Source organism: Embiotoca jacksoni, unplaced genomic scaffold, assembly GCF_022577435.1.
Source record: "Embiotoca jacksoni isolate LCO1_2020_lvr unplaced genomic scaffold, fEmbJac1.0.p SCAF_64, whole genome shotgun sequence".
NCBI lineage: Eukaryota > Metazoa > Chordata > Actinopteri > Embiotocidae > Embiotoca > Embiotoca jacksoni.
The window spans coordinates 642,997-658,132 of NW_027185419.1; the positions used below are offsets into that span (position 1 = coordinate 642,997).

Sequence of the window (15,136 nt, forward strand, 5' to 3'; positions counted from 1 at the left end):
GAGGAGCTCATTCCTGTTAACTGTTCACACAGGAAATCCAAAATTAAGTTACAGATAACAATGGATTGCACTTTTTTTTGGTCCATATTCTGGATTAAACAAGAACCTAATGGTTGACTAGTAAACTCAAATGTATTTTTTTTTATTAAAAAGTTTATGATTGATCAACAAAAACAAACAAGAAAACCCCCAGTATTAAAGTGACTCGATTGTGTGGACATTTATTAATAGTTTGGCAGACCAATTGATTGATTGATTGATTGATTGATTGGGTTTATAAAGAAAAACACTCAACAAAACACCTTTTTTTTTTTTTGCCAATGCATATCTTTATTTTGTGAATTTTCAGCAAAATGCTTTTTTTTAGTTTGTCTGTCTTGACTTAGCTGCGTTTATTTCTGCAAAAAAACTTTTTAAAAAAAGCAAAGTGGACCACTCAAAGTCCAGATTCTAGATGTGCTATTACCAGCATCTGGCAGCGCAAGTATAAAGTAGCACCAACGGCAGAATAATCACTGCGTAAGCTGAGGTGGGACCGATTTGCACTTCCTGGTGTCTTTATTGTTATTTTTTAGTAAAAAATCAGAGGGGAAATACTGATTTATGTAAACTGATTACGAATACTCAAACGTTCGAAACGCTCCTGTGATGGAATTTAATTCTAACTTCTTTCTGTTTTACAGTTTAAGAAGCGAAAGGAGAAAAAAACCAAGCGCTGTGCATCACGGCCGTGCAAAAAGTGAAAGTGGGTCGGCATCGCGGAGCCACGCGTGCGACGCTCGACCGGACCGACTCGCCGGCGTAACCGCGCACGAGTCGCCCTGAGCGTCCGTCGGTCAGTTAAAGTTTCTGCTGCTTGTCAGTGTCAGTGTGAGTGACTCTGTCCCGCTCTTCCTTCTCCTTTTTTATTTTAAGGGGCTCTGGCCGCCTTTTTTTCCCCCTGAAACAGAAGGAGAAGAGCAGCCCGGTTAGAGTCTGCCTCATCACTGACACCAACCCACCTGCCAACCACCACACAGCCAAAGAAAGAGAAAAAAAGACCAATCAACCAATCAATCAAGCTTCAACGTCAAACAAGTAGAGGTTGGTGGAAACACGCCTTCCAGCTGCTGTTAAGTTACTGTTGAAGTAAAAAAAGAAAAGAAAGAAAAGTGCCCTAAAAACTGAATTATTAACAGTCAAGTTTTGGGATTTATCACTTTTTACATGTCTTAAACTGCACTGTAACTTTTACTCTATTTTCAGCTCGCTTAATGTTTCAATGACTGTTTTTAATGTTTTAATCACTTGTTCTCAATTGTTTTTAAATGTCCGTTTCTTTTTGCCTGATGTTTTGAAGCTTTTAATGGTTTTATGTGAAGCACTTTGAATCGCCTTGTTGTTGAAATGTTCTCTGCAGATAAACTTGCCTTGCCTTTACAGAATTTATAGAATAAATAGGAATAATTTGCCCGTCGGGTTTAAGGTGCTTCCCTTCGAAACGTTTAGGTTGTAAATGGCGAACTGAACCATTGAATCAGTCCTCATCCTTCAAGTCTCCTTCTTGTGTTTAAAATCTAGGGATAGGATCCCGTAACCAAATCCAATTTTGGATCCGGTTCCAAATTGGCAAAAATACCAGAATACGTCAAGTTCTGCAGAAACTCTCAAATCCCTTTTCGGACCTTTAATATACGTTCTCCGTTCGGTTAGTCTCTCTCGCCTCTGACTGAGCTTTCCACACCTCTAATATTCACAGAAGGGTATTAATGACAACCTTTCTTTCACTATTTATCTACCATGAAACAAGTTAAAGAAAGTTCTGATAAGAGGGACACTTGACACCTTATTGCGCAACCCCATCACATTCTGTCACCATTTAGGTTGTTTGTTTTATTTGGCAACTGGAGCTCGATTCTTGAATAAAGTTTTATATGTTGTTACACTAAACAGTTGATGTTTGATCTCCGACAGCGCTGAGAGAACCTGTTTTTTAGACTAACTAAAAAGGTTTGAGAAAAGGATTTGGAAAAAGCAGATTCGTAACTAGATTGAGCTCGATAAAATGTTATTCAACGACATTCGTCATCAAAACCTTTCTAATAAAGCAGAGATTTCACTTTGTGCAACGAAAGTTTATATTCGAGTGTGGTTCGGTGTCACTGCTGCCCCCTTGTGGCCAAATTATCGGTCACAGCTTCGGTTTTCCGCAGAAGTAGCGTCAACTAAGCGGAATTAGTCCGTAATGAAGCAGCAATAAAGCGTGATGTGATTCTGATTGGTGAGCCGAGTAAAGTTTTGAACTTACTGTTCTGCACGTCGTTACTTCCTGCGTCCTTCAGGTAGACAAACGAGATAATCGGTGAAAAGTCAGCTGACATAAATTCGATTTACGGTATGTGTCTTTAAGGGACGAGCCGACTCACCGGCTTCTGTGCAGGCTGAGGCAACATGCGGCCGAATCCACTGACGATCCATCCCATCATACTTGAAACACACAACATCGAGGCGTTATAAACAATATCCAACATGTCTATACCGCTCTTCGACATCAACAATAATATATCAGCAAGCGTATGTAAACCCGATAAATTGTACCATCTTATTGAGCTGTTCGTCCACTTAGAGTTAAGTTAAATCTGCATCAGTACATTAAAAAATATACCAGCTGCTTGTAGTTAGCTTAGCATCAACTGAAATATAACATTTTATACTGTTTATAGCTAGCATGTCATAGCCAAGTGATTCGTTAGCGGAAAAAGCACACCTAGCGGTTAAAGCTAAACATAAATGTTTTCAACCTACTTGGGCTGCGGCTCCACTTCGTTTGTGGGCCTGCAAAGACCAAATTAAAAATAAAACCGGGTTACTGTTGTCTCTGATTGTTAAGTTAAACGTCTCTTAGAACTACACTGCCCTCTACAGGCAGAGACAGGAACTACAGAAACACTGCCCTCTACAGGCAGAGACAGGAACTACAGAAACACTGTCCTCTACAGGCGGAGACAGGAACTACAGAAACACTGTCCTCTACAGGCAGAGAGAGGAACTACAGAAACACTGTCCTCTACAGGCGGAGAGAGGAACTACAGAAACACTGCCCTCTACAGGCAGAGACAGGAACTGCCCAATTTTGATTAAATATGTAGTTGCAGAGTTTTGCCTCTGTAGGGCAGTATTACACTGTCATGCATAAACATTCAATATCTCACCACTGACAAACATTTGACTTACTTCTCCGTCTCTGAGGCTGGTTTGGGGGCTGGTTTGGGGGCTGGTTTGGGGGACGGCGGTGGAGTTTCAGCTGTTTAACAGAGCAGGCAATCCTCTTAGTAAAAATTAATTTATTAAATGAATCAAATGTTAGCAGAAGGCCAACTGAGGTCTAAAATTCAAACAATCAAAATCAAAAACAAACAAATGTATTCTTTGTTTTTCCAACTATCATCAAAAAAGTGTTGTTCAGTTTAGGTAATTAAAAAAAATTACGCATCTCAAATCACACATTCAAAAACAAACATTGTAATATTACCAGTTTAAAAAAGCACGACAAAGTAATAATAAGTCTGTAGTGGTGATTCGGAGAGAGAAACAGAACTGAAGGCACCTTTCGTCGAAGCTGGAGCTTCAGTCTTCTCGTTTCCGTCTCCCTTATAGTGGATGTGGATCTCCGGCTTAGGAACCACCTTCTCCATTCCGTGTTTGATCCAGCCCATCATGCTGTGGCTATTAAAAAAACACATGAATGCAGACACACTTTTGGGATCCCGGGATGTGGAGGGGGGACGATGACACGCCTATCTACTGTGGGATTAAATGTAATAATGATATATATGTAAGAAGAAACCCTGACCTGGGCGGGATAGTCTTGCTGTCCTCTCGCTCTGATTCCACCTCGACCACAACGATCCGAGACTCTGGAACTGAAAGACGGGAGAGAAAAGAAAAAAAAAAGATTATCGGCAGCTAAATATCAGATCTGCGTCTGCGGGATTATGGAGATCTGTTCTCACCTAATGAGGGCGGAGTCTGAATCACCTGAGGACAAAACAAACACGCGGTTAAGTAAAGGGAAGTGAGGTGAACTGAGCAGCAGTGCAACCTTTTTGCAGGGTGAGTTGCATCATGGGAAATGTTGGGTTTCGGTATTTTTTGCAAAATAAATAGCTCAAGTACCCCTTTAAATATGTTTAAAATAAATACATTCACGGTAGTCGAGATTACGTCAGCTGGGCAACGTGAAATTTTAGGAGTGTGTGCTTGGGCGGGGCAGGAGGCGGGGCTTTGATACCAAGTCTCCGCCCATTAGTCACAGTTGCACAAACTCTAGCTGTAAATAACTTCCATAACACACAAGATGGCAGCGCTCGTTTCTCCTAAATTCAGAGAAAAGACCTCATAATTACGGGAAACTACATTTCTTAAATACGAGATCCGGATGTCGTAATTACGAGATAAGTCAACGGTCGATTGGGTTTTCACAACGTTTTAGTTTTTGATTCAGGAAGCTCAAATCTGTCAATATGTTTCTGATTACAAGATCCAGATCTAATACTAACGAGAAAAAGATTGTATATTTACACATTTTTTCTTACATGAATGCAATGAGCTTCCGTAGTTTATAGCTAGCACATCATTAGCGTTTGGATGTTACGCTTCCTGTCGGTAGCGAACCAGCGATTCGTCAGCGAAAAAGCACACCTAGCGGTTAAAGCTAAACATAAATGTTTTAAACCTACTCAGGCTAATTCAGTGCTTCCTTCGCGGGCCTATGAGGACAAAATAAAAAAGGGAACCAGGTTACGTTGCGCATCTTAGAACTATAGCGAATATACGATATCGAATATGTCTGAATCGCTCCTTGAAGTTAGCATAATATATCAGCAAATGTATGTACGAGATATTACGATTTAAGGACTAAATCGTCCATTTACTTAAATGGATCCACATCTTCCAACCAATCACAATCCAGAAAATATACCAGATGCTTGTAGTTAGCATAGCAATCAACTGAAACACAACATTTTGTACTGTTGAAAGCTTCCTGTTAGGAGCAAGTCAAGGATATGTTAGCGAAAAAAAGCACTAAAACTAAACATAAATGTTTCAACGTACTTGGACTGCTTCTGTGCTTCCTGTGCAGACCTGTGAGGACAAAATAAAAAATAAACATTACGCTTCTTCTGTGTCTCTGCATGGCGTGATTGTTAACTTAGAAATCTCTTTGAACTATACTGCCATCTACAGGCAGAAAGAGGAACTACAGAAACACTGTCCTCTACAGGCAGAGAGAGGAACTACAGAAACACTGTCCTCTACAGGCGGAGAGAGGAACTACAGAAACACTGTCCTCTACAGGCAGAGAGAGGAACTACAGAAACACTGTCCTCTACAGGCAGAGAGAGGAACTACAGAAACACTGTCCTCTACAGGCAGAAAGAGGAACTACAGAAACACTGTCCTCTACAGGCAGAGAGAGAGGAACTACAGAAACACTGTCCTCTACAGGCGGAGAGAGGAACTACAGAAACACTGTCCTCTACAGGCGGAGAGAGGAACTACAGAAACACTGTCCTCTACAGGCAGAAAGAGGAACTACAGAAACACTGTCCTCTACAGGCAGAGAGAGAGGAACTACAGAAACACTGTCCTCTACAGGCGGAGAGAGGAACTACAGAAACAGACTTTGGCTGACAAGTTCATCTGTTTGCCTTCACTTTTCAAACTTTTTTTTAGCACTCAGTCATATTGGAACTTATTAATAAAGCGAGAAACTAAGATAACGCCACCATAACGTGAGTCCATTAATCTGCTGCAGTACCTGCTCAGCTGGCTGTTCAGCCGGCTGCTCAGCTGCAGGCGTCTCTTTGACCTTCAGATCAGGCTGAGGAATGACTTTCTCCAAACCCTGAGAGATCCAGGCCATCATTCCTTTCCTGTGGAGAAAAACACACGAGATTGACCGTGAGGATGTTTCCAGCGGACACCAGAGGGCGCTGCAGACCCAGCAGAGCGAAGCTCCGTTAATCAACATCTTGTCTGTTAATGGGTTTTTAAAAGCAGCTGACTATTTGGCATGCTATCTGCTGTTTACAAAGCAGCTCAGTGTTTGGTAACCTGCCTGCAGATGAGGTCTTAAAGCAGCTCAGTATTTGGCGTCTTGTCTGTTGTTGAGTTGACAGCTCACTATTTGGATATCTGTGTTTTATTTGGCTTTCAGCCTGTTTATTAGTTTTGTATAAAAAGGCATTATTTAGCAATCAAGCAAGTGATTGAGTCGCGTGGCAGCTCACTATTTAGCATTCTGCCTGCACGTGAGTTTCTAAAGCAGCTCAGTATTTTGGCATCCTACCAACTTACGAGGTAATGAAGCAGGTCAGTATTTGGCATCATGCCCACTGATGGGGTTTGTAAAGTATCTCATTATCTGTCACGCTGCTTGTTGGGTGGTTCATTAAGCAGGTCACAGTTTGGCAGCTTATCTGTTGGTGGGTTTATAAAGCAGCTTGCTATTTGGTATCTTACCTGTTGGTAGGTTGATAAAGCAGCTCACTATTTGGCATCTTATCCATTCATAGATTTATAAAGCCACTCACTATTTTGCATCTTATCTGTTGGTGGGTTTACAAAGTAGCTCACTATTTGGCAACTTATTTGTTGATATATTTATAAAGCAACTCACTATTTGGCATGCTATCTGTTGATACATTTGTAAAGCAGTTCACTAGTTTGCATTTTAACTGCTGGTTGAAATTACAAAGCAGCTCATTATTTGGCACCCTGCCTGTCGATGAGATTACAAAGCAGCTCATTATCTGGCGCTTCACTTTCACGGTTACTCACTCGTCTTCAGGTTTACTGTCGTCGACGGAGGGAGAAAACACAAAGGAACATCAGCACTGATCTAACACGAGCTCACAAAGCTGATATTCAAACAGAAGACACGCTGGACTCCTGCAGCTTCGGGTTTTCCTTTTACAAGCAGCATTAATATTACCGTCCCGGTGTCTCCTGGTTGAACTGTTACAACAGATGTTTACAGATGTTTACCTGGGCGGCGACGGCGTTTCCTCCTGCGAGGAAGGAAAGAGACGGAAACACAATCAGAACCGGATGACAGAATCGACTCCAGGATTCAGCAACAACAACCTCTCAAATCTTCTCTTAAAAACGCTTAAACTTTTATTTAAACCTTTATTTTATTTGTGATGATGCAGAAAAGATGAAAATTCACATCTCACATTTCCACATCTAAACCACATTTGACCTGATCTGGATCTAAAAACCACTTTACTTAGACTCAGGTCAAAACCTCGGCTAGATTATCTCAGAGAGGCTGAAAGGTTCTGATTCATGAAAACCTTTATTCTATTTGTGAAATCACACAAAAATGAAACAAAAACATATCAGAGGTTTTTAAAATCTGGACCTAAGTGGGCAAGAATAAACAGTAAAACTTAATTTTTTTTTGCATTTTCACATAGAATTAAAGGTTTCACAATAAAAAACAATGTTTTATAGAATTTATAACCTCTTGAGGATAATCTAGGTTTCACAAATATAAGTATGGTTTCAGGCAGCTTTGAGGCTTTATTTGAATTTATTTATTTATTTTTGTGTCTTTCTGGTCCCTGGTCATGTTTTTTCCTCCAGAATAGTTCTGGTTCTGTTCTGGTTCCGTAGATTGACGGGTGCTACCTTGGAAAACCAGCCCATTTTTCCCCCCACAAGTCTGAAGTAAACAGTATGAAGGTATTTTTGTGTCTTTATTATTCAAGCAAAAAAAAAAAAACTAAACAGTTTTAATAGCAAATTTCTTGCACTGGAATCAAAAATCAAGTTTGTAAGTAAAAATATGTAAACTGAGAATAAAATTATTGCATTTCAAACAAATTTGCTCCTAAAATTGTATTACTTTTGGTCACAGAATTAAGAATGTTGCTTATGAAACTAAACCTTTTGGCTGCAAATTGAAAACCGTTGGTTTCAAGTCAAAAACCTACGAGTTAGTTGGATGTAGTGGGCGGGGCATCCGCTGGAGACGGGAGTTTCTATTGGTGGATTGACTCGGAGCAACACATGATTAGTTCTGTGACCAAAACATTACAAAACTGTAAAGAGCAAATTTGTTTGCAACTCAAATAATGAAATTCTCAGTTTATATATTTTTACTTACAAACTTGATTTTTAATTGCAGTGCGAGAAATTTACTTTCAAAACTGTTCTTTTTGTTTTGCTTGTATAATAAAGACAGAAATACCTTCATAAAACAGGGAGTTAGAATCAGAGGTCCGAACCTGATCCCGGGTCAGAATATCTGGTTCTCTCACCTTGGCGCTGGAGTCGGCTCGGTTGAGTTTCGGTGAGGCCGGCGGCTGAGGCAGAGTGATCCACGCCAGCATGCTGGACGGAGAGGACGGCGCCGGGCTGAGATCAGGAAATACAGAAAAGAGTTTTTCATTCAACTCGTTCAGTTTGAACTGAAACTATTTGGAAGACCAAAATAAAGTAAAAAAAAAAAAAAGTAAAATAAACAAGTTTGAAACCACAACGCAACTAAAGTCAGATTAAAATGAGCGGCTCCAAATAACTCTGATTATAGATGATATTTTAGTTAATTTATCGTGTCTTCAGTAAAACTCACCTGTTCGCTGGTGTCGGCAGGACTTCCTTTTTGGGTTTGTCAGCTTTCGGACCTGTCAGGTAAACGGGAAAGTAAGTTTAACGTTATGAACAGGAACCAGACTGAATTAAATTATTAATATATTATTATTATTAATTAATTCATGGTGTGAAGTGAACGATCTTACTTTCATTTTTGCACTCTTCTTTAAACTTTACTTTCTTCTCCTGTTTGAAACACAAAACGATGTCATCGTAAATATAGTTAACGAAAACAATATCGCAGTAAAAGTACATTCGTTTATTATTTTTCACATTGTTAGTATACATATACATTTTCAAACCTTAGTTTACAAAGTTATTTAATTCCCTACTGTATATATAGGATTTTAGATTTAAATCTTTTTTTTTTTTTTTTACAAATAACAAACAAACAAAAATGCTCAAAAGATTTTAAAAAATTAAAACATTTTTCACTTTGGCGCCCTCCACTGGTGTTATTAAAACATACGTTTGAACATGTGCAACATTTTTATGTAAACTTTATATAGGCATTAAGTAAAAAATAGCAGTGTAAAAATAAATAGTAGTGACAGATGATAAAAACGTTTAAACACAAAGGGGCGTGTCTTACAGGAGCTGGAGGCGGGGCTACGGGAGGGGGCGGAGCAGCTGCCGGTTTCTCGTCCTTCTTTTCTTCAACATCTTGGGGTTGAGGAGGCACAGGTGGCTGAGGAACGACTTTGATCACCCAGCTCAACATCCTCGAGGAACAAACACAGACGGGCAACAAAAAAATCATTTTACCTTCATGACTCTCTTCCTGTCCACCTAAATTTGTTGAATGTATTCAAAATATGTTTTTATCCCCTTTTTTTGCACTCACTGTTTACGTTATATTTCCACCTGATTTTCACATTCCTGCAATTCAATGATAAATGTCGTCTCATGTAAACATCACAGCATCGTGGTTATTTGCTAAAATCCATACGGATTATTGAAGCATTAATTGATGATCTCAATGAAACTTGGCTTTTTTTGTTGTTGTTGTTTTACAGCGGACCTAAAAATAAATCTGAAGTTTAAAACCCTTTAAATTTGACATTTGGTGGTTCCTACACTTCTTGTGTAACCTGTAACTCAATGGAAGATATTACTGTATGAACTAATTTCACTACCTTCACTTTAAAGCTCATATTTTTGAAAATACCAAAACTGGATTAGTTGAAAACAGTTTGTCGTACAGAGAAAGAACTGCTATCATCAGAAAGGGGAAGTTCTGTTGTTTACTTTGATACGCGGTACGTCGGGAAGCGATTTAATCAAGAGTAGCGGGTGTGAAGATGAGCAAGGACCTATAACGATTATAAAATTTAATGCAACTTTCAAGACGATATTTTCAAGAAACCTTGACATTGTTGAAAAGCTCAAGTTGTGCAGTTTCGTAGGATTTGTGCTTCATCTCTCTGTGACGAAAACTCGCTGTGCAACTCATACGGGTGGAAATTTCAACAAAACGTATAAACTTCCAATTCCCATTTTAATAGGTTGTAAATTGTTAATTACAGTTTATAAATTTATACTTGTTTTTTTTTTTACATTTAATAAAATAATCTCACTACCATGCGTGGACATAAAATCCTTAAACAGCTAAAAAACAAAACACGTAAATTTTAAAATCGCCGCTACTACTGGAAACACGCTGAGTGTGTTTGGCTCCAAAATGTCCGTCCGCCTGCAAAACAAGACGTGTTGAGATCGCAAGTGGCTGAATGTCAGTTTCAATTAGAGCTGATTGATCATGATCCTAATCCTCTCCCACAAAACCAGCTGTGTCACTGCACTTTCAAGACGCCCGAAGCGGTAACTCCAGTAGATATCAATAAAAACCCACGTTAGTCGGGTTGATTGTGTTTCCGTACCAGAAGACTCAACGTGAACTTTCAGTGGTCGGCGAAATGGTTTTAGACTTTAAATTCTTGCTTTTTTATGTCGTTCAAATTACAAATTGGTCTCGAAAGGTTTGGCAGTTGACCACACACTCCAGTTTAGATAAAGGAACAAAGATTATTGGAGACATGAAACAAGTAGCTGTTGGTAACAAAACCATTTTGGTTCCATGTAGCTCAATGAAACTGAAGGAACTTCGGAGGAGGGGAGGATTTCTCTTCCTCAGTTTCACCATCACGAGGACGTATGAATCTGGTTTAGCAGGTTTTACAGGCACGGCTCCATAAAAAAAAAACACGACACACGTCAACGGGTCATTTTACGACCAAAACATGAACCCATCTGTCATATTTGTACCTTCAACTTTTAACTTTCAACTAAAACTATGACAAAACACGTGGACGGCACATTTCAAACAGCGACTAATCCTCTCGACAGCAGCGTTTTTCCCGAAGCCTTAAATAAGGATTCATTGAGGTGTTTTTTTTGTGGGTAGGTGGTCTGTGCGTCGGGGGTCTGCGGTCCTACCTGAGTTTGCTCAGTCGGAGTCCAGCAGCATCCCACGGAGCTGCGGGTGAAGAAGCCGTAAAAGACGTGCAGGGATCTGAACACCGTGGGAGGATTAGAAAAGGAGCCTCGCTAACAGGATTACTTATAAGGGAACGAAGGGCAGAGCAGGACAGGACGGGAGCGAGATTACATCTTCAGAAGCTGGAAAAAAATGGCGGGAAAAAAATTGGACAAACTTTTTCGGTCCTCGGGCTGAAAAACGAGGAGGAAGGAAACGACTCTCGGTCGACCGCCAGTCAGGAGAAGAAGATCGACATCTCGAGATATCTTTCTTGTTTCCAGAGTTGGACGTGTGTTCGAGTCATGACATTATGGGAATTCTTCCAAAAGCACCAAATCAATGATGTTCACATCTATTTGTCTTTTGGCTCCAACAACAAAACTCAGTTGGATAAAATGTTAAAAACTCTAAATATATTTTTTTGAAGATTTTAAATATTAAAAAGAATTCTGTGCAGTGCAGGGAGAGGCAAAAATATTATATTATTATTATTATATCTCCACAAAAAAAATAATGGAAACAAATAACAACAAAATATAGGCTATAAAAATCACAGGAAAAAACAATAAAGTCAAAATAAAAGCAAAAAGATGTGAGTATGATGAAGGATGAGAGTGTTGCAGTTACGAAACACAAGCTAAACGTTTAAATCACAACTGTTAAGAATCTGGAGTTTAAAAGACGCTGCTGCTGGGATGTTTTAATAAAGAACTACAAAAACACAAGTCATTTGGAAGAAATGTACGTCTCATAATTGACAAATGCACACAGAAAGATTCACAAATGTTTTTCCGATGCGCTGAAATTGGATTGAAGCCTGTTGAGTCCTGACGGCTGACGAGGATCGGCAGCTGCAGCGACATGAGTTCGTTACTGAATCACGAGGTGATTCAAAATAAGATCCCATCAGACGGAAAGCAGAAGCCTTTTAATGTCACGAGCACAGATTACAGCTCTATGCGGACGATACCCGATTCTACTTTTATCTGCGTGAGTCTCTCTTTTTAAAACGTGTTTTTACAGTTAAACACAAAAACCTTGAGAACCTCTTAATTTTTGCTGACAATTCAAATCAAAGATTTGATTTGTGTTTTATTTGACAGCAGCTGCAGTTTCATGACTCAGATAATCTTATTAGTTAATTTTTTCAGATTCAGATCCATCGTGAACGTACAAACTTATAATCGTGCCTTCATGCGGCATAAAAAAAAAAAACCCGGCAGTTTATTTCGCTTTGATTAAAACCGGCCGTGACGTCACAGTTTGTAAAGTGCTGCTTTGAATCCTCGAGAGTTTTTTATTTTTTTATTTTGGTCGTCGCCATCTTTGCTATTTTGGATTATTTTCAGACGGAGCGACAGAAAACGAATAAGAAGGAGTGAATTTAGCAAACGACACCAAATTGATTCGTGTAAAAAACGTATTGACTTTGTATTTAATGAGAGAAGTTGAATGGGAGTCTAAGGAGGCTTTTTTGAGCCGACCTCTAGTGGCCCTCGGTGGTATTGCAGCTTCAGAGCACTTCTGCATTGGCGTCACTTTTACAGACCCGGAAGCTACGAACACTTTTTATATACAGTTTGCGTTTTCAACAAATGTCCATAGAAATCGCCCACGTGGCAGCGCCCTCTGGTGGTCGCAGTAATTCTGGTTCTGTTGGAGATTTTTTCCTGTTAAAGGGGGACTTCTTTTTAACTTTTGCCAAATATGACTCAAGTGGAAATTGCTGAGTTTCTCTTTATGATACTGTAAAGTCACGACCTCACTACGTAAAGTATGCTTGATTCTGAATCCAGTTCTGGGTCACGCTGCGAGCCCGGCTCTTTGTCCGGGTTTCTTATTGCGGCCTGTGGTCCATGATAAATTGTTAATGTGGCCCTGACGAGGATTAGCTACTAACGAGGTTAAGTACGGCGTCAGCGAAACGGAGGATTGGAGTTCAGGCGCTGCAGCTACCTGAACCAGATCTCAGCCAACACTTCAGACGGCGGCGGCGTACTCAGTATCACTCCTGAGCGGTTCATTATCCGTCCTTCATGTTCCTTCTTCTTTCTCGTATGCCTCGCTAACTCCTCTTTTCCTTCCTAACTTCCTTTCCCTTTCTTTCTTTCTTTCCTCATCTTTTCCTTCCTCCTTTTCCTTCCTTTCCTTCCATCCTTCTATGCCTCCTTTCTTTCCTCACTTTCCTTTTGTTGAACAACCTTTTTCTCCCTTCTTCCTTTTCACGTTTAAAATTATAATTCTGTATTTACTTAAAAAAAAAAAAAATAAATAAATCTTTGATGTAGTTGCTTTGGTTTCATAAATGTCCTTGTTGTCATTATGAACTTTTGAGCCTCAGTGTTGGACTCAGGGTGAACTGGACCCACGCTGCCCCCCTGTGGAAGTTCTCTGAACTGCAACGTGTTTCCACACAAGGATGCAGAGCCGGCTTACGTTTCACAGTCGGCAGCTCACGTCTCAAATCTCGACTGTTTATGGTTTTGTTACCATGGAAACATATTTTTTTTTTCTGTAAAACCTCCTCACTCAGGCGACTCCGCTGGCAGGAACAGCGTGAGAACAGCTGTGAAGGAGGATTCGCATGTTAAAAAGTCCCAACAAACACAAAACAGACAACCAACAATACACATTTGTGATGTCATTTTCTCCAAATACAAAACAAAAAAAGAAGAATGTTCGTGCAGGAAATTCTTAATAAATGACTTTCTGGATCCAATTGTAGTTTTATAGCAGTCGGTTCACAGAAATCACAAAACCAACGTGATCTTGTACCTTCCAGATGTTTTCGTAATGCGGTTTCTGATGATTAAACCAGGACAGTTAAACGCTGATCCGAGCTGTCGACGAGCTCCAACTGTGACTCACTAACATTGTCTGGGGAAAAGAAATAAACGAGGCCGTTACTGCAGGACGTTCCTGGTTTCACAAAACAGCAGCTGACTCATTGGACGAATGCGATGCAGCTTTTGCTCTTTTAAACAGCTTTTGTTTTCGGACGATCGGTCATTTGTGACGACCGTAACGTCTCTGACCTCCAGATGACCTCGGTGAGGTCACTTCCTGCCGTGACTCACCTGTGGCTATAAAACCGGGTGGGGATCTCCCTCCCTCCCCCCCTCACACACTCCCCCCGCTGAAACTCACCACACCTGCGTTATCACTCCGTCTTAGATAAATATCAGCAGAGCAAAGCGTCAAAGAAAACTGTCCAAGAAACTGGAATCTGTAACGACTACTTTCCTGAATCAAAGCTCGTCTATAGACGTGAAACTGTTAACGAACTTCATTTCGGTCTCTGGATCAGAACAAAACAGGAAGTCGGGCAGATGGAACTGCTGGAAAGAGTTCATCACATCTCTGGCAGCGTTTCAGAAAACTAAATGCTGCATGTGGGGAAAATCAGCTCTGCAAAACTTCAGAAACAAAACCACATGAAAGTTTGTGAATCTTTGAGATCCTACGAAATACATTTTGATTGTGTGATTGACAGCTGTGCAATAAGCATTCAGCTCCTTTAAGTCAATAAAAGTACGGCTAACACTGAAAAAATACAAGTATGTAGATATAATCAGGAAAATGTACTTAAAGGTAAAAGCACTTAATGCAGAAAGTTGTTGCCCTTAACTGTGGTACTATTATACATGACATTATTACATGATCTTAAAATGACCAACAACAAAAATACAGATCTTCTCATGTGGGAGGCTGAAAGCATGAAATATTCTGCTATACCGTCTGTAAAGCGACCCGGTTGCCGGGCAGTAGGTTGACCTTTTTCTGCCCGGCAACATGTCCCAGCTCCTCCTGGAGGATCTCCAGGCCGGATGAGATTTATAATCCCATCAAGTGAGTTCTGGTTCTACAACCAGGTGGACATGTCCGGAAAGATTTGTCTTATGGCAAGATGGACGCCGTGTGAGTGGCAGCTAGTTACAGCAGCTCTCGCTTACTTTAAGACTGAGGTCCTTCAGAGTCTGCAGGACTCTGCTGAGGACATTTCTACGACTCTGT

General features: G+C 40.2%; 1 protein-coding gene across 1 annotated transcript in view; it reads right to left on the bottom strand.

The window, feature by feature from the left end:
- Positions 1 to 13,947, bottom strand: part of cngb1a (cyclic nucleotide gated channel subunit beta 1a) — a 31,550-nt gene extending 17,603 nt beyond the window's left edge. Inside the window, exons 1-16 of the mRNA XM_069175102.1 lie at positions 13,898 to 13,947; positions 13,652 to 13,688; positions 9,236 to 9,365; positions 8,790 to 8,829; positions 8,624 to 8,675; positions 8,310 to 8,406; positions 7,030 to 7,052; positions 5,801 to 5,915; positions 5,095 to 5,124; positions 3,993 to 4,017; positions 3,833 to 3,902; positions 3,587 to 3,705; positions 3,214 to 3,283; positions 2,785 to 2,814; positions 2,406 to 2,466; positions 2,288 to 2,315 (exon numbers count right to left, since the gene is read on the bottom strand). Coding sequence (XP_069031203.1) covers positions 2,288 to 2,315; positions 2,406 to 2,466; positions 2,785 to 2,814; positions 3,214 to 3,283; positions 3,587 to 3,705; positions 3,833 to 3,902; positions 3,993 to 4,017; positions 5,095 to 5,124; positions 5,801 to 5,915; positions 7,030 to 7,052; positions 8,310 to 8,406; positions 8,624 to 8,675; positions 8,790 to 8,829; positions 9,236 to 9,364 — 889 coding nt within the window. The 5' untranslated portion in view covers position 9,365; positions 13,652 to 13,688; positions 13,898 to 13,947. The remainder of the gene's footprint in view (positions 1 to 2,287; positions 2,316 to 2,405; positions 2,467 to 2,784; positions 2,815 to 3,213; positions 3,284 to 3,586; positions 3,706 to 3,832; positions 3,903 to 3,992; positions 4,018 to 5,094; positions 5,125 to 5,800; positions 5,916 to 7,029; positions 7,053 to 8,309; positions 8,407 to 8,623; positions 8,676 to 8,789; positions 8,830 to 9,235; positions 9,366 to 13,651; positions 13,689 to 13,897) is intronic.
- Positions 13,948 to 15,136: the final 1,189 nt, after the last annotated feature.